The 19,322-nt window shown below is 62.9% G+C and overlaps 1 protein-coding gene across 1 annotated transcript; it reads left to right on the plus strand.

The window, feature by feature from the left end:
- The first annotated feature begins 15,200 nt into the window (after window positions 1-15,200).
- Window positions 15,201-16,371, plus strand: ACTRT2 (actin related protein T2). The gene has a single exon (XM_059376029.1). It carries the CDS (start codon window positions 15,238-15,240, stop codon window positions 16,369-16,371), a length of 1,134 nt encoding a protein of 377 aa, XP_059232012.1. The 5' UTR covers window positions 15,201-15,237.
- Window positions 16,372-19,322: the final 2,951 nt, after the last annotated feature.

The following is a 19,322-nucleotide window of genomic DNA, read 5'->3' on the forward strand; positions in this document are numbered from 1 at the left end:
AGCAGCCTGGAGGCCCCGGGACTAGAGTTGGGGCCTCCCTGCCAGCATTCAGAGTTAGTGAAAGATCCACTGATCCCAAGTTCAATGGAGAGTGTGTCAGCCCACCCCGGCAGGTGCCAGGAGGTATTAGAAGGGAAAGGTTATGGACTGAATGTTGTGTACCCTTTCTCCCCAATTCATATGTGGAAATCCTAACCCCCAAGGTGATGGTGTTAGGAGACGGGGCCTTTGGAGGGGATTGGGTGTGAAGGGTGGGGCCCCACGATGGGGTTAGTGACCTCGTGGGAGACCGCAGAGAGCTCCCTTGGCCCTTCCTCTGTGGCAGGACACGGAGAGAAGACGTTCTCCACGAACCAGGAGGAGGGTCTTCACCAGAACTTGACTCTTCCCCTGCCTTCACCCTGGACTTCCAGCCTCTGGACCTTGAGGGACAAACGTCTGTTGCCTATAAGCCCCCATCTGTGGTGCTTGGCTGGGCAGCCCCCGCCGACACAGGGCACGTCCTGGGAGGAGCCGGATGCAGTGGGAGCTCCTCAAGTCGCCCCATTTGTAGAAGGAAACTTTCCGAGCGGGGGACGGGGATGACGGGAGGGGTGGCCGAGGACTCCCAGCGACGTGAGAAGAATGTGTCTGTTTTATGGGGTTCAGATCCAGCCCGGAGAGCCGCACAGACCAAGGACAGAGCAGGTGGTGGAGTCGCTCAGACGGCTGACGTTTTCTCAGAAGTGTTTGGGGAGATCCCAGTCACTGGGATATAAATACCACATCTCCCTCACCCCAGCCCTTGGATGTACGTACAAATATGGTCACACAATTCCACTTCTCTTTTCCCTGCTTTCCAACCATTTAGTGATTTTATAAGCTCTAAATTTAGAAAGCAACAGCGTGTCTGGGATCGAGCTACAGGCTCCGAGGTGACCGGGGCCTTGTTTCTGCTTCGGCGATTGTCAGAAGACGCGTGAGGGTTGAGGCCCGAGCCGGGGGGCTCACACCGTCCTCCTCAGCACTGCTGCCCGCAGGGGCCACTGCTCCCCGAGCACGCACGGCCCCATGTCACGTAGCCCTCCCAGCCCTCTGCAGGGGTGAAGGGCAGGGAGGGCAGGGGAGCTGCCTGCTCAGGACCCCAGAGCCTCTGGGTTGAAGACCTGGCATTAGCACCAGGGTTTTCTCGCTCTGGAGGGTGTGTGGTCATTATCATAGTGTCTCCTGGAGCACTTCTCCTTTGAAGGGGGCGCGCCGGGCACTCCGCGAGACTCCGCCACTGGCCCTTCCTCAAGCCCGGTGTCCCAGCTGTGGGGCTCAGCTGCAGGGGCTCCTCGGGGAAGCTGGTTAGGGCAGGCCTGCGGGGAGGGGCAGAGGAAGGGCTGGCCCCCTGGCCTCAGAGACGGTCCCTCCCAGCCAGCATGAGCCGCATCACAGAGATGGGGTCTGTCACCATCGGTCATGGCCATGTGCCTTCCCAGGGCAAGGCAAGCCACGCCCATCGACAGCAAGTCCCACGCTCAAGCAAGGGGGAGACGGAGCCGCAGATCCAGGTAGGGGGGCCCAGTGACCTCAACATTGCAGGCTCGGCCACGGGCTTGTCTCACCTTCCTGGCCGTGGGTCCTGGCGCATCTGCGATCTCGGTTCTGGGGACTCCTACAGAAAGGGGGCTAGTGGGACAGATGCCAGCCCCGTAGCCACGGCAGGTCTTGGGGCCATGACAAGCACTCAGCATGGCCCTTCCTCCAGGCCCCCACACCACACCGTGGGCCGGGACACCTCCTGGTCTAGCTGACCTGACAGTCTGAGTTCTGGCTGCTGGGCCTTTTTAGGCTGCAAATCCAGAGCTCGCCCATTTCCAGTCAAAACCGGGCCCTGGAGGGCCAGCCGGGGCCGCCGGGGTGGCTAGCGTGAGGGCAGGCTCACTTCCCCAGGCCCCTCCTCGGGATCCCTCGTCCTGCCAGAGCCATGGCTCCTTTGGTGCCTGCTGGTCTGTGGGTACGGTCCACGGCTGGAACGGTCGGCGGTTCACCGGGACTCTTCCCACAGTGAGCCTGGGGGAAACGCGTCCTCCGAGAACCAGACCCTCTAAGCTCACACGGCCGATGCTGTAAGAACAGGAAGCCCCCATTCCTGACGTGAGTCTCTCCAGACAGTGCAGAATGGGACCACCTGCTTCCCTGCTCTGTGCCCCGGTCCCTGGATTCCACGAGTTGTGGCGAGCACGCCCTGTCCCCGTTGCTGGCTCAGGAGCGTGGCTCCGCCGGAGGAGTGGCCCCGGAGAAACGGCCTTTCCACGCTGCATCTACAGGAGCCTGGCCTGGCCTCCTCCCGGGTCAGCTGCTGCTGCTCCACGGCCGGGCGCCCTTTCTTAGTGACTTGGACTCTAAGTTCCACGGGTGGTGCTGCGGGAGGATCCCCGTGCAGGAAAAACCAGCCCAGCAGGACGAACCCTTGCTCATTCCAGCCCAGAAACGGTCTCAGGCGACCACTGGCCACCAAGTAAGAGCTCAGCCCAGAAATGGAACGTGCTGGAGGCTTGACCGTGGGCTTCCAGCCTCCGGAGCGGTGAGAAGTGAACGCACTTCCAGACCCCCGTCTGGGGTGTTCCGTTTCAGCAGCCCGAGCGGCCCCCCAAATCCCACCTCTAGGATTTGACCCAAAGGAGCCAAAGATGCCCCAGTCCAGGAGCATGCACGAGGGTGTCCGCCACCGCTCTGCTCATCACTGTGGCAGGACACCTGCTCTGACAAGCCAGGACGACGCGGAACCCCGCACGGCTGCCCGTCCTTCTGTAGCGAAGCCGAGGGCTCCCGGGGGTTCCGCAGTGGATCAGGCGAGAGTCCACGTGGGGCGGCCCCCTGCTCCCCACCAGCAGCGACGGACCCCGGTCTGGGAGAGGAGCTCTGGCAGGTCCGCAAGCCCTGCTCCCTGCGCAGGGGTGTGGGCAGCCCGAGCCAGGGTGGTGGACCATTTGATTGCAGGTGGTCAACTAGCACAGGTGGGGATTATGGCTTTCCCTGGGAGTGTCTGTCCCCAGAAGCCACGTGACTATGTCCTGGGGGAGGACCGGACTGTGGCTGCGTTTACAGGGAGCACAGAAAGGGGTTGACAACCAGGGCACCTGAGCCCTGGCTATGTCAAACCCAGCCCAGTCCTGCCCGCAGAGCCTGGACACCAAGCCTGGCTGGGTAGGAGCCGGTCCCTAGCAGGGACCTCTTTAATATGCCAGGTCAGGGGTGGTCGGGAAGAACCCTAAACTTGGGATGAGTGAAGAACCAGGGAGGACGATGTGATTGCTGCCCCAGGGCCTTTGCCCACCCCATGCTGTTCCCTGGCCATGCTGTAATGGTCTCTTCCCAGGTCTCCCATGCACTCTTGGCCCTGGCTTTGGGGTCTCAGCTCGGTGTGGACACTCCTGACCACCTGGTTTAACTCGTCCCTCAGCCCAGCCTGTCCCTGACCCCGTTTCGTGTTGTTTTCTTCCCAGCGTACATCCCCCTCTGACACCATCTGGAGCGTGTTTGTTAACTCACTCTGCCCCACCCCCCCGCCTCCAGACTGCAGCTCCGGGAGGCAGGGCCGTCCCAGCACGCCCAGCCCCTCGGAGGGTCCAAAGCAGGTGCATGGGGGAGCGGGGGATGGCAGCTCCCACAGAGGGCGGGCGGCCGGGGGCAGGGTGCAGGGGTGCTTGGTACAAGGCAGAGCCTCGGCCTCATCCACACTGAACTACTTCCATGATGTCCCCAGAGGGTCACTGGAGGGGGATGGACAGGGAAGGCCCTTCTGCACTTTGCTCCTTTGGTGCCGAACAAACGCTCCAAGGCCTTTGTCCGCCCCATGCTGTGGGCACGGGGAGCTCTCCCTGCCAGCGCGGCAGACCCCCGGCTTCAGTTGCCGGCATCGGTCAAGCTCCCATTCCTCTTGGGTTTGGCCGCTTCTAGCTAACGGATCTCGCGGATATCTTGGGAAGCTGGTGGTAAGACCCGAGCGGGTCACAGTTACCTCCTGGATCTCGTGAGACTCGTCCAGGAGCAGGGTGGGTGTTCCAGGTTTCTGCTGGCCGAGTCCCGGCGCCCCTCTCTTGGGAGTCTGGGCAGACCGGCGGGGGCGCGGGGAGAAGGGGGCAGCTTCTATTCTTAGGCTGAATTCCTTTTGGAAAGCTCCAGGCATGTCTTTGGCACAGATGCCCGAGGGCAGAGCGCTCTGGCTCACATTCCCTTCCTGGCGGATCTCCTTCCTCTGGGGCCCTAGGAACAGGGCTGCGCTCTGGTGCCTCAGGGCAAGTCTTTCTCCGAGTTTAAGGTTCCCACGTGGAAACCCCCACTACGCATGCCTCCCCCCCAATGGGGCTTCAGACACGAAGCCCGTGGCTGTGAGCCTGGCCCGCAGTGGTGGGGAGGCTTTGCAACCACAAGCACAGGACAGCCAGCCATGTCCGACTTTCAGATAAACCGGACGAAAGTTTAGGAAGGGCCCGTGCTCCGGGAGTTGGCAACCCCGCACATGCAGAGCCGTGGAGACCCTCGGAGAACGCACGCACCCCGCCTGACTGCCTGGCCATGTCGGGGGCCCCTGCGGGGGGGCGGGGCCATGAAACATGTGGGACGTGAGCGGAGGTGACAGGCGTCCTGCCAGGCAGAGGCTCTGAGCCGCCCACGCGTGGCCCCGGCCTTTCTCTCATCACGTGGACAGATGACACATGGACAGCGTGGAGGCTCCCGGCCCCCCTGGGTCCCAGGGGTCTGTGTGGAGCTGAGCCTGCAGCCTTGGGTGCTGAGGAGTGTCCCCGGGCTGCCACTGCCCAGAGCTGGGCCCAGCCTCCCCATGCCACTTTGAGTGGGTGATGGGAGTCCCGGCCGGCCGCTCGACCCTTGTCCTTGGCCAAAGGCCCCCCACCCCGAGAAGAAACAAACAAAGAAAGGAAGTCACTGCTCTCACGGGAGGCCCGGGGGGCTGAGCCAGTGGGACCCAGGGAAGGATTGGTTCAGCTGGGGGTCCTTCCTCGGGGCAGCACCCCTCCCACCACGGCACCCCTCCCCCTGCGGGCACTCTTGCCATGAGATCCCTGCTCCCAGGCCTGGGGACCCACCTCCCCCTCAGGGGCTGGAAGCTGGGCTCTGGGAAGGGTCAGGGTCGGGTCAGGGTCGGGGTCAGGGTCAGGGGCTTCCTGCTCACTCACTCACTCATTCTTCCCAACGTTGCTGTCTGGTCAGGTGCTAGGCTGGGTGGCTCAGGGACATGGTGCTCCCCCCAGAACAGAGCCCCGGCCCCTGGGGAGCATGAGCTCTGATGGGACAGACAGGCCCGGTCACGGGTGGGGTCACAGCTGGACGTGAGCCCGATTTGCCAGGATGGGGTGGGGGGAGGCGATGGTGATTCCGTGGGGGGCCCAGTATGTCCCTGAGCACTGGGCCCCGGCAGGGCTGGGGGTGACCTGCCCCTGCATGGCCGGTGTGGGAGCTGCCAGCCACACGCGGCTGCTGTCCGGTGCCCCCGGGGCCCGAGCTCCTTCTCACACACGCCGACGTCCACGGTCACCATGCTGGGCACCAGCTGTGGGGAAGGCGCTGACATCTGGAGATTTGGGGGAAAATCTCTCTGTGCAGAGGGACGAGCCTCTGAATCCTGAGGAACTGGGGAGAAGCCAGTATCGGGGAGCAGAGTGGCCAGGGCAGAGAGGAGGGCGTTGGGACTGGACAGCTCGCCTCGGGCCCCTGGGCAGGCTGGACGCAGCTCATTCAGCCCGCAGGATGGGAGCGGTGGCACCTGGCTGGTGACGCCAGGAGACTCGCAGGCCTTCTAGACCGTTCGGGCTCCTCCTCCCTGGGGCAGCAGGTGGACACCGGGCACCTGTGCCGAGCCAGATGACGGCTGTCAACCCCAGGGAGCTGCGCCAAGCCGCTCAGGGGACAGGACGAGGGACCGAGGCCCCCGCTGTGGTTTTTTCCTCGCCGGGTCAGGAAACCCCCGTGGGGGCTCCAGGAGCTGGGGTCTGGGCTCAGGTCCACCGACCCGTCCACATGCACCACCCAGACCCCAGACCCACCATCCCCGCCCCACCCAGAACGCCACTAGCGTGTCACGCCGCCGCTCTTGAGGTTAAGGGTGGACACCACTTGTTTCTAGCGAGGCCTTGCCCACCCCTCACAGCCCGGATCTGTGTCCAGCTTCCCAGAACCGGATGGCGCGTCTGACTCAGGCGAGGCATGCACAGGGGCAGCCTGAGATGCCCGGGGGTCACGGACAGGCGGCTTGGAGCCCAGACCCAGGGTGGGGGCGGGAGCAGCCTCCCTCTGCCAAGCGCTTCTCTGGCCTCCGCTCCTCGCCGAGGACACTCCAAGGCCTCCGCCGTCCAAGCCAGGAACAAACTCCACAGCCAGATGTAGCCTTATGGCTGCTGTCCCGCAAAGGTCCCGTGGGGTCTCTTAAACAGAAAAGGTGACCGTCTAGGAAAAGGGAAAGTGGGTCGTTTTTGACAGGTGAGTTGGGATGGTCAGAGGCTGCCGGGAAAGCTGCCGCAGGGGTGTGTCTGGGGACTCAGAGCGCCGGGGCCCCCGCAAAGCTGCGCCGAGGGAAGACGTCTCTCTCTGTCGTGGTACAGGTGAATGCATGTCCCGGCCCGCCCGACTCGCATGGCGGACCGTGGCTCCGTGAGCCCTCCTGGGCCGTCCCGCTGGACATCACGAGTGTGGGGCTTCCAGACCCAGCAAGGTGGTCTATGATGTGGGGGCTGGCTCCCTTGGGGGCTCCGAGGGAGACCCCCGTCACGCGTCACACGCTCCCATCATGGCCAGCGGTCCTCGCGACAGAGGCCCCACGGCGACCTGGGACCGTGCCATCTGGCGGCCTTACCCTCTCATCCGCTTGTCCTTCTGAGTCCTCCGGTCACTGGATTGGGCCCATCCGAAGGCAAGATGACCTGCTCATATCACGTGCATTCCCAAGTAAGGCCCAGATCTGAGGTTCCAGGGGGCCGTGCGTCTTTGGGGGACACCCCATCATCCCCGGGCACACAGCTCTGCAAATCCCTTAAAACCAAACACAGACCCTCAGGCCCGCACTGCCCACAACCCCAGTCTGCGGGGACCGGCTCCGGGTGGCCCCCAGCCACTTTCCTCGTCTGTGGCTGCCTGGGGGGCTCCCTCCCTGGAAGGGCCGTGGCTGTGCGGGGAGCACCGTGGGACCTGCCCTCCTGCCCCGCCCACCCCGTGGGGGCGCCCGGCACGCCACACGGAGACCCTCATCCCGAGGCGAGCGGGTGTCCCCTGGGCTGGGGGGAGCCTGGGCCTCCGTGGGGAGGGGCGGCCCCCTCTGCCCCCCTGGCGGCCCCGCCGTGGACAAAACTCCTTTCACCCGGAGGGGAGTCCACAGACAAGCGTGATCTTCCTCCCCCCATGTCCGGCTTCCCGAAAGGCCGCCCGCAGCACATGGTAAAGAGGTTAGTCCCCGCCCGCGGGCTCCCGCCGTCACCCTGCCCCCAGCCGGAGCACAAAGCCTTTTCTCTCTCCCGCTGGAAACACGGACGGCGCATGAATGCAAAGAGCTCTTTCAACGTTAGATTTTAAATTATTTGAATTAAATCTGGGACCTTCCGGGCCTCGTGCTTTCCCCGGTTATTTATCACCGACTAAATGTACACGTCGGCCGAGCGTCTCCAGGGACGGCCCTCACCGAGACGCTGCCCCAAAATGTGATCAACTATTTAAAGCCGAGAGCCGGGCCGTGTCCGGCTGGAGGGCGGGCGCGCGCCCTGCCCCTCGGAAGCTCTCTGGGCAAACCGATGACTGTCCACTGCACACGCCTGTTCATTTGCTTCGGCTTGTCCTCTGGGTAATCACTTTAATACACTTGAAAATAAGCCTTTCCCCACTGAGGCAGGGTGATTTTTTTTCCCTATTTAGCAAACATTGATTTTTTTTTTCCTCCCCTAGTGTCCTGCCTCGTCCGAAGCTAACAAGCCTCCTTTTGTTCCAGGGACACCCCCCAGACACCCGGGTCTTCTGACACTTCTGCTGGGCGCCAGCAGGGGGCAGGAGACCCTCTTGTTTTGAGGGCCACACCGCGGGAGCTACCGCTGGCCAGGCCGCGGGTCTGGGCAGGTGGGGTGAGTGTCCACACAGATGCTCGGTGGCAAGGGGCCCAAGATGGCTCATCGGGGTGTGTGGGGGACGACGTCTCAGGTCCGGATGTGACATTTCGAAGCATGGAGCACAAGCAGCCGTGGCCGTCGGAAGCCCCGGCCAATGCCTCGGGGACCCAAGAGAGGTGGTGCCCAGCCAGCCAGCTGGCCCCAGCCATGCTGCCCCCTTCTCCGTGGACTCCCGCAGCCCCAGAACAGAGCGTGCCTGCGGACGGCTCAGGAAACTGAGGCCGGACAGGCCGTGCTTGGTGATGTCCCAGCGCTCTGGTCCATGGCCCCCGTGTGGGAAGCCTCCAACGTAGCCCCCGATACTCCTGCCCCCTGGCCCACGCCCCTGCATGCCGCCCAATCCCGGGCTCCCGAACCACAGAGAACAGCGGTGGGAATAGGATTCGTTATAAAAGGGCTGAGGCGGCCGACCGGGACGCGCTCGCTCACACGCGCTCTCTCTCTAAGGGAAGCGAGCGGCTCTGTCGAGAGGCCCCGCGTGGTGAGGGACAGAGGCCTGCCCGCAGCCTCGCGTGGGAGCTTGGAAGCTGACCCCCACCCGGTCCTCCCCGCCAAGCCTCGAGAGGACCCCAGCCTCTGGCACCGCACTGAGTGGGGCCCAGATTCCAGACCCGCAGGCCTCAGGGTAGGAGCCGCTGGCTGTTTTCAGCTGCTGTGTTTCATGTTAACTTGCTGCGCGGCAACAGGTGACTACTCTGGTCGCTGTCTGTACCGGGGCGCAGCCTCCCCGCCCTGGCCCAATGCCCGCTGGGCCCCGCCTCCTCACTGGCTCGTGCAGTCCTCAGCGGGCAGGTGCAAGTTCTGAGCCTGAAGCCCTAACCCCAGAGCTCTGAATGTGGCCTCTCTGGGAAGGAAGGTCTTTGCAGATGACAGAATTAACACAAGGCCGTTGGGGGGGCCCTAATCCACTATTAGAGCTTTTTGTAAGACAGTGATGTTTGGCCATAGACACATGCAGGCAGGGTCAGTGCCAGAAGGGGTTGGATCTCTGCTGCCGTCAGGAGCCTGGATGGAGGCCTGGGGTGTCCCTCCCTGGACCCCTCAGAGGGAGTGCGGCCTCCAGGGCTGGGCTGATGCACGTCTATGGGTCAAGCCGCCTGGCCCGTGGGCTCCGGTCATGCGTACAGTGGGCAGCTTGATGTCAACCAGCCCTGCTCTGCCTTCCCATGCGGAGGCTTTATGAAACCCAGAACGGATGGGACCCTCATCCTTCAAAAGTGGAGACTCCGACCCTGGCAGCTTCAGTCCTCACCGCGAACGTGCCTGCCTTCGGCCGTGGGGGGTCCCTGAGTCAGAATCTAGCCCCGGAGGGACACACCAAGCACGCAGATGTGGACAAGCCCGGATACCAACTCGGGCCTTGTGTGTGAGCGTCTAAAACACCCAAAGCCCTGGGAACAGTGTTCAGTGCAAGACCTGGAGAGAGATAGAAGGTCAGTGAGTCTGGTAAAGCACAAGCCGGTCTCCGGGCGGGCGCTCGGGAGGCCAGGTCTGCGCCTGCCGCCCCCAGCACAGGAGCGCGCCGTGCATGCAGGCGGGAAGGGCAGAACCGTGGGCAGGGCTGTGTGCAGAGGAAAGCCTAGTTCTGGTGTTTCCGTATGTACTTGTGGCTGGAAGCATCTGGAAGGTTCGGACGGAGCGTTCACAGGGGCTGCATGGATGAGCCTCAGGCGACGGGGAGGGACTTCTCAGGTACTTTGTCTACTGTGTTCGCTGCCATAACTCTTCAGATCTGAAGCTGGCCGCCTCCGGAAGCGAGAAGAGCAAAGCGGGGGACGCTAGAGGGGGTCCCAGCTGCCCGGGGCTGCCGCTGTCCTGTGGGGGAGGGTGGGGCATCTCGGGCTCGCTTGCTCTGACCCAGAGGACCCCAGGTGCCACGTCCAGAGCTGTCTCTTGTCTCTGTTTACCTCCACTCAGTCCCGCGGGGACTGAAGCCTCTCCGGCCTCCGTCGGGTACAGGACGGACCTGACCCCACACCCCCCAACACACGCAGGCACTGTCCTGTGAAGGGAGAAGTGTGGGACCCGGAGATTTATCATTCTAGGGTTGGAGGATGCTGCTGTTCACAAGCCTGTCCCTTGTTCCTTGGAGGTGGGTGGAGCCTGGGCCAGCGCCAATTGTCCTGTCCTCTGCCTATACCCCCATCCGCTCTCCTGCCTCCTGGCAGCTCAAGTCCGGGCTCTCTCCCCTTCCTCTGTGGCCTGGGTTGGACGCATCCTCCACCTGCCCAGCTGCTGCGGGGGCAGGGGAGGCTCTGAGACCAGCCCGCGGACAGTGATTGCCGAGCCACTGCTCGCCTGGCCCTCGGCGACCTTGCCTGTGGGTTCCTGCTGCCAGGGGATGGACAGGACAGCCACGGTGTGGGCTGTCTGTCTGTGTCCCCCGCCAGACTGCCTCTCCCCCGACCTGGTCTGCCTCGCCTTCCCACCCCGCAGTGTCTCCGCACTGAACCACAGAAGGCTCTGCCGGGCGCTCCCCAGAGCCTGTCAGCTCAGCACCAATTCTTTCCTCCTGCCCCGTGGACTCTGGCTTGTGGAGGTCGTGCTGGCTGCGGTGAGCCAGTTCTGCCCATGCAGCCCAGTTTAGTGTGTCACACTCATGGGGGGCGGAGAGAGGAGCCACCGGAGGGGGGGGGGCCGTTCTGACCCAGCTGGCCGGAAGGGGGCACCTCGCGGGGGCCATGCCGTCGGCTGTGGAGACCCCTCGGCTCGGTGAAGCCTGAAGGTCACCGGGGAAGGAGGTGGACAAAGACAAGTGAGGATGTTCACTTCAGCCACGAAGAGAAGGGGGATGGAAGGGAGGTAGGGTCAGTGGACAGGAGGGCGGGGGTAGGTGAGCGGGGAGGGGTGGGCGGGGCAGACGGGCGGACAGATGGATGGTGGTGGGCGGAGGTCTGGGTATCTGGATGGATGGTGGACGGTGGTGGAGGGATGGCTGGATGGCGGACAGACGGATGGACGGATGGATGGACGGACAGACGGACGGATGGACGGACAGACGGACGGATGGACGGACAGACAGACAGGCGGATGGACGGACAGACGGACGGATGGACGGACAGACAGACAGACAGGCGGATGGACGGACAGACAGACAGGCGGATGGACGGACAGACGGAAGGCTGGCCTGATGGACTGTGGATGGATGGCTGGTGGGCAGATGTCTGGATGTCTGGATGGTGGATGGAAAAATGGATGAGTGGGTGTGTGACACAAGCTCCATCCCAGAGCTTCGAAAGGGCCAGGGCACCAGGAAGAGCCCTCAGAGCTTTGAGGTCCCTGAGGATGACTGGGACAAAGAGGTGAAAGGGAAGACACTTGGGGGCACACTACAAGCCCCTGTGGCCCCCGGACCCCCACAGACCCCGTGGACATGTACACAGCTCGCTCTCTCGTGCAGGAGCGGTGCCCGTGCTGTCACCTGCAGAGCTGGCCTGCTCCTTCAGGCTGCCGGCCGACACCAGACCAGATCCTCACAAAAGAGTCTGGGCGCCAGATGTCAGCCCCAACTAATGAGCCCAGTCTGTAGGTCACTAATTGGCTGAGGCTCTGGGCGCCAGGGGCAGATGGAACCAGGGCCGACGGGACAGCCAGGGCGGCCCCAGCCCAGGGCTTGGGTGGCCCAGTCACGCTGCACCCAGGCAGTAGGCAGCAGGGGTCCCCGGCAGGTCCGCGGCTGCCTACTCCCGTCTAAATGCCTGGCAGCTTTCCGAGACTGCCCAGGGGCTGTGCACCTCCCACCAAGGTCTGGGGCTCCTCCAAGGGCACGGCAGGCGGGGGTCGTGCGGGGGCTGGGGAGGGCTGCCGTTGGGCATGACTGCTGGACCAGAAATAAGAGCGAGCCTTCCTGTGTCAGACGGAAACGAGTGCCCTCCAGAACCACCACGGTGGCGAGGCTTGCCCTGCGGAGGGAGATGGAGTTACAGCTAGTTCGCCCATAAACTCATTCAAGCAATTTATGAGGCATGGCTGACCCTGGGTGGGGGCAGGGCAGCCTCTGACGGGCTTCTAGCCGGAGCCTGAGGAGGGGTGATGTCCTTGTGCTAACAGCAAACGCGACCTTGCAGCCAACGCTCAGCCACGTGGAGCAGCGCCTCGACGGACGTGGCCAGGGTGCCGTGGGCCCCGCCGCGGACACCTGCGCAGGAGGCGTGCTGTGCCTCCCAGACCTACAGACCCAGGCGGTGGGAGGGACGGCGGGCGGGGACGGGGGTTGTTTCCACGACGGCCTCAGACGTGAGGAGGAGACCAGCCTAGAGAGGAGGTTCCCAGGCGCCGGAGCAGCACGGGCTGGAATCTCTGCCCCCGGCTGGGAGCTGGACACCAGCACCCCCTCACGTAGGCGGTGGCTCATAGACCCACTGGTTTTTCTCAGCAGCCACGCGCTGTCGCCCCCGGAGCATGGCCCACTTCTTGGCGGTGGGTCTTCTCCCCATGACGTGGACACTTAACGGCGGGGCAGAAGCCACCACCCAGCCCGGGACCAGGCTTCAGCGGCCGGCCCACAGAGGACAGGCGGTGCGGAAGGCGCTTCCGGGCTGGGGGTCTCGAAGTGCGCAGAGAAGAGCAGAGTGAGGGCGGCTCCCCGGCCACCACCACCCCCCCCCCCCGGCACACAGCACCCAACAGCCATAAGCGCCCGGGGTCGTGGGCAGGGCTGGGCGGTGCCAGGCCCTGGACAAGGGGCAGCACATCTCTCAGACTCAGCGAGGACAGGGAACCCATTTGGGAAAGTGGTCCCGGAAACACTCAGGTGGCTTTACTGGAACCACTGGCCTGACACCGGCCCAGCTGTGTCCTTGAGGGTCTCAGCTTGTGTGGGGCCGGCGGGGGTCACAGAACGGAGAGCCACCCAGGTTTGGCCACAGGTAGACCTGTCCCGGACCTAACGGGGGGGCTGACCGGGGAGGTGGTCTGGGGAGCTCAGGGAGGGGCCGGGGGGTGGGCGTGTGCTTGTGTGACCTGCGCGTGAGTGGGTCAGAGGCTGCTGGTTTGCAGGATGCGGCGATTGTGTGTTGTCAGAGCGACAGGGAGCCCTGCGGCCACAGAAGGCGCCCGCGCCCACGGGTCCATCTAAGCTGTGCCTCACCCTCGGTCCTTTTCTCCTCCCCTGCCCCTCCTGAAAACGCCCAATGCCCCCAGCCGGCCCCGGCCCACGGGGACACACCCACGTGCCACTGGTGTGTGGTGACCCGGGGTCTGAAGCTGACGTGTGGGCCCTGTTGGGGCCAACATTGAGAAATCCCGAGAGCGTGTTCCTCCTGGTTCCGCCTGGAGTGTCTGGTGACAATCAGAAAATTCTAGCAATTCCCGAGACCCCAGATTCACAGGCCTTTTGTGATGTCAGCAGGCTGGAACCCCGAGACACTGCCTTCCACTGAGCGCCTGGTCAGCAGCCTGCCAGGGACACAATCCCCTGGATGTCGGGGCCCCCAGATCCTGGATCCCCTACGGGGCCCACTGACGACCGTTGGGGGCGGCGCCAACTCCGTCAGGGGTTCATCCCGCCCCACACAGGACTCAGTATCCACCTGGAGGTGTCCTTTCAAGGAAAATGTCCAACGAGGCCAAGTTTTTATTTTTTAAAGATTTTATTTATTTGACAGACAGAGATCACGAGCAGGCAGAGAGGCAGGCAGAGAGAGAGGAGGAAGCAGGCTCCCTTGCCGAGCAGAGAGCCCTATGTGGGGCTCGACCCCAAGACCCTGGGATCATGACCTGAGCCGAAGGCAGAGGCTTTAACCCACTGAGCCACCCAGGCGCCCCAAGGCCAAGTTTTTATTGATTCTTACCCAGGGCTTAGCCCTGAATGTGCCCATGAACTCACATACCCGCCACTTGTCTACAGTGCACGTACAGATCACACCTCCACCGGGGGTCCACACCACACTACTAACACTGCTGTTTTATCCGCTGGGTTTAGACCGGTCAGCAGGACACACCCCGGCGGACGAGGCTGGGGGTTCTGGAGGGGGGGGTTCTCTGGGTTCTCGGGATGGGACAGAGCTGGACCCGAGGGGGATTCTGGATGTGCCGGGAGGGGAGGGTCATCAGGTAAACGTGGGTTCCCCAGGCCCACCTCTTCCCCCCAGGGCTCAGGGCTGCTGGCCCGGGCCTCTGGGAGCCCCACCGCGTGGCCCTCTGCCTGGCTCCTTGGGCTTGACCCGCAGCCTTGTGCCTGAGCCGCCTTGCTGCTGGGCTTCTCCTTGACCTGGTCATTTCTGAGCCCACGTCAGTACGTGTGGCTGACCGTGTGACGGTCCACAGACACGGGGTGACCCGCTCTGGGAACCTCCGATCCCGTCGTCGGAGGTCATGCCCTCCACCCCACGCATCACTGCCTGTCGCTCTGTGCCAACGCGTCCAGGCTGGGGAGAGCAGCGAGGGGCCCTGACCTCAAGCCAGAGCAGGGCCAGGCCTTCCTGGAGGGAAGCCTGCGGGCCGAGAGCATGCTGCTTTGCGTCTGTCCTGTGGGACGGGAGCCTGGGCTCGTGGGGTGCAGGGAAGACAAATCCCCAAGGGCTACCTGGGGGAGGCCACACATCCTGACGCCTGCCGTGGTGGCTCGTGGACACGTTCCTCCAACCCGCACCCGTGTCTGGCTTGGGCCCTCTTCTTAGCAAAGGGACGCCACACTCAGCAGACTCCAGTCCTCCGTGCGGGCCTGGGCCGGGCTGCTTCCCCGGGTTCCAAGCCCCTCCTCAGCCCCCAGGCCCCGCAAGAGTGCCCGTGGGCCTGGTTTGCCCTGGGCCGTTTGGAGTCTCCCCTGGGAAGGAGGACAGGGCCCCGGAGCCCCCCTGCCCCAAAGGTCCTCTGCCACTGGCTGAGGACAATTGTTGCTTGGCTGGATTGTTACATGTGGGACCATCACCCCTGAAAGGGCCGCGGCCCCCCCCGGGCTGCCTGAGAGCAGGGCAGACCTGCGGCGAGGATGGAGGGCCCCCGCGGACCGGCCGCCTGCTAGCCTGCCGGGCAGTCGCCGCAGAGCAGCGGAACCCTGCGCCCTCCAGGCTTCCAGAGAGGCCTCTTGCGTCACAAAGTGGGCCGACGGCGTTCTGCCTGCGTTTGGGGGAAGCCCGAAGAGGACGAGGACGCTGCAGGCATGTTTAATCCGCACGCGCTGGAGTCTCCCGCTGTGATTTTTGACAACGGCTCCGGGCTCTGCAAAGCGGGCCTCTCTGGAGAGATCGGGCCCCGCCACGTCATCAGCTCCGTGGTGGGGTACCCCAAGTTCAAGATGTCCTCAGCCGGGGCCAGCCAGAAGAAGTACTTCGTGGGGGAAGAGGCCGTGCACAAGCGGGAGGTCCTGCAGCTGCGCTACCCCATCGAGCGGGGCCTGATCACCCGTTGGGAGGACGTGGAGAGGCTCTGCAAACACCTGTTCGAGTGGGAGCTAGGGGTGAAGGCCGGCGACCGGCCCGTGCTCATGACGGAGCCCTCCCTGAACCCCAGGGAGGCCAGGGAGAAGATGGCCACGATGATGTTTGAGAACTTCAACGTGCCCGCCTTCTACCTGTCGGACCAGGCCGTGCTGGCCCTCTACGCCTCCGCCTGCGTCACGGGCCTGGTGGTGGACAGCGGGGACGGGGTCACTTGCACCGTCCCCATCTTCGAAGGCTACTCCCTGCCTCACGCCGTCACCAAGCTCTACGTGGCAGGAAGGGACATCACAGAGCACCTCACGCGGCTGCTGCTGGCGAGTGGGCGGCCCTTCCCGTGCGTGCTGGACAAGGCCCTGGTGGACGACATCAAGGAGAAGCTGTGCTACGTGGCCCTGGAGCCCGAGAAGGAGATGTCGCGGAGGCCGGAGGAGGTCCTCAGAGAGTACAAGCTGCCGGACGGGAACGTCATCTACGTCGGGGACCAGCTGCACCAGGCCCCCGAGGCCCTGTTCGCGCCCGAGCAGCTGGGCGTCCAGAACCCGGGCCTCTCGAAGATGGTCTCCTGCAGCATCACCAAGTGTGATGCGGACATCCAGAAGACCCTTTTTGGGGAGATCGTGTTGTCCGGGGGCACCACTCTGTTCCAGGGCCTCGACGACCGTCTTCTGAGGGAGCTGGAGCAGCTCGCTTCCAAAGGGACCCCCATCAAGATCACGGCCCCCCCGGACAGGTGGTTCTCCACGTGGATTGGGGCCTCCATCGTCACCTCCCTGAGCAGCTTCAAGCAGATGTGGGTCACCTCCGCCGATTTCAAAGAGTTCGGGGCATCCGTGGTTCAGAGAAGGTGCTTCTGAGGGGCTGAGGGCGAGGGGTGGGTGTGGGCAGCGAGCTTGCCCCTCGGTGCCGACAGGGTGTTCAATAAAGGACAAAATCGTGTTCAGCCTCTGGTCATGACGTCGGGCTCTTTATTCTAGGTGGCCCCGGAGGAATTTCCCACCGTGGTCATGAACCCCCTTTAAGGGGCTTCCCCACCCCCTGGTCCCTAGAAAGCCCTGGGTTAGGAGTCGAGGCTGTTTCCATCTGCAGAGTTGGTCCCAAAAGCAGGGGCCCGAGTTTGATCCCGCAGGGCCCTGGGCTCTCCGTTTAAAAAAACGTGGGTCTGGGGTGGTCTGGGACAGTCAGCCCTGGTCGGGGACAGGAACCGACAGGAGTGCTCCCTGCTCTGGGGGCCAAGAGAACTGGCGGTGGGTCTTCAGTATGGTCCGGCTTTTGTGGCTTTTACGAGGCCGGAGCCCGAAGCAGGCCGGAGCCCGCAGCCTGAGCCGACGGAGCCGGGCAGGGGCGCAGCTGTCCTCTGTTCGAGACCCGCCAGCAGCCCCGCCCCCACCGCTCGGAGGGTCACGGAGCGTCGACACCCCCTACCAGATTACTGTGATTCTTGCAAAGATGCTGACAGCCTGGTTCTGGAGTAAAATCCCGGAGACCAAGTTAATGGCCATCAAAGCGTCATGGTTGAGTAATTGAAGAAAGGGAGTTTCCCACATAGATTGGGTGGAGTTCTCCCAAAATAATCCTGGGACAGAACGAAAGTACCGAGAAGTCTTTCCAGAAGGGTGTCCCCTTCCCGTCTGGTAAAGAAGACAGTGGCACTCCCCACGCACGTCTCTGCACGCTTCGTGGAAGCGAACATGCGGCTTTTAATGGGATTATGAGCACATGGAAAAAGGACAGGACAGACACCTTGGGTTGGTGGGGCCGGTTGGTGGGGCCGAGGGCATGGGGAGGGCTGCGGGGCTGGGGGGGTCAGCATGTGTGGGACACACCCCTCTACGGACGCGTGTGTGCTGCTCGTCCCCCGCTGTCAGGCCGCCAGGGTCGTCTTTGATGCGAGCGCAGAGTGCCCGTCAGACAGCAGGTGGCCGGGTCACTGCTCAGTCCGTGGGGCCAGTCTCCGCCTTTCAGCCGGCGCGTGTGGAGGTTTCACGCGCGAAGCCACACCTTCGCCCTCATCCCACTGCCGCGTTCTTTTGTCTCCTGGTCCCCTTCTCGTCCCCTCCCATGGCTGACTGGAGGTTTTGGGGGATTCCGTCTTCATTTATTGATAAGGATTTTCAGCAAATTGTGCCGTATTGATTTCTTGGTGACTGCGCCAGGGGAACACCACAATCTACCCGTTGGGACATTTTCCCACTCAGAGTGAGACGCCGAAAGCTTACTTCTGTGTAGGCCCCTGTAGCCTCCCAGATTTTACAAGAGGATGTCCTGTTGCTGCTACACACGTCTGAGAACAACCTCCGATGTATGACGATTTTTCCTCCTGCCCTCAAATGATTTAGGAGTTCGTTAGAGCACCCTACAATACGGTTACCCACATTTTAACCCAACCTGATGTTCTTTTGTGCTTCTGAGGTTCCACGTTCCCACGATCATTTCCTTTTAGAGAACTTCCTGTGGTCTTCCCTTAAGAGGTGCTTCTAGTGACCAAGTCTCTCCCTTTTCTGTCATCTGAGGACGCCGTCTTTCTGCCCCGTCCCTGAAGGACGTTTCCTCCGGACATGGAGTCCGCGGCTAACTGTTCCCTTCCAGCACCTGGGCAATGTGGTATGAGCGCCTTCTCCGTGGCCCTTCTCCGTGGCCTGTGGCTGCAGACCAGAGACCCCCAATTATTTGATCACGGCCCCTGTCGGTCACGCACCATTTCTCTCTGGCCGCCCTTGGGGGTTTTCGTGGTCTGCAGTCCCCATTATGGTGTGTCTTGCTGTGGGTTTTTACAGGTTGATCCTTTGGGATTTAGGCATCTCTTGAATCTTGTAGATTTATGTTTTTTGCCAAATTTGGGAATTGGTGCTATTATTTCTGATAGAACATAAAAAAAAAAAGATCTATTGATTTCAGAGAGAGAAGAAGAGAGAGAGTGTGGGCAGGGGCAGAGGCAGAGGGAGAAGCAGACTCCCACTGGGCAGGAGCCCGATGCGGGGCTCGATCCCGGGACCCTGACGTCATGACCTGAGCCGGAATCCAGAGTCGGACGCTTAATCTTCTGAGCCAGCCAGCTGCCGTCTTGTAATACTTTTCCAAGTCCCACTCTTCTCTCCGTCCGCATCTCTGAGGATGCACAAGTCAGCGGCCCTATCCCTGTCCCAGCCCCCTGGGACTCCGCTCATTAGTTGCTCGGTTTTCTCTGTTGCTCAGGTCGGGCACATTCCACGCGCCTCTCCTGAAATCCACCGGTTTCCGCCCGCGGGGCCCTCCAGCACATTTTTTATTTCAGATCTATTTTTCCGTGTGATCATTTGTTCTTTCTTCGTAAATCCTCATACTTTGCTGGGATTTTCCATTTTTGCACTTGTTTCAAGGGAATTCACAATTGCCTCCTGAGCCATTTCGGTAACGGCTGCTCGTGCACCGCCGGCAGAGAACTCCAGCACCTGATTCGGCCGCGGCGGCGCTCGGCCCTGGGCCTTGTCCTCTCTCGTTCGGCCGATGGCTTCCTGGCTCTTGGCGTGGCGAGTGATTTTCTACGGCGCTCTGGGTGTTTTGAATGTCCCGAGACTCTGGACACCAGCTCATCTGTTTTGGCGGTAGGCAGCCCCGGGGGGTGTAGCGTGAGGGCTGACAGGCGCGTGTTGAGCTTCTGAGCACCCCGGAAATGGGGGCCCTGACTCACACGGCCTCGGGGCAGGCAGGTGGGGCGCAGGTTCGGCTCCCTCCCCAGCCGCCCGCACCTTCCGGGGAAGCAGGCGCTGACTGACCAACACTGCTTCATCGCTGGGGGGCGGGGGGCGGCTTAGCTCCCCGCCGAGTG

Source organism: Mustela nigripes, chromosome 14 (assembly GCF_022355385.1).
Source record: "Mustela nigripes isolate SB6536 chromosome 14, MUSNIG.SB6536, whole genome shotgun sequence".
Taxonomy (NCBI): domain Eukaryota; kingdom Metazoa; phylum Chordata; class Mammalia; order Carnivora; family Mustelidae; genus Mustela; species Mustela nigripes.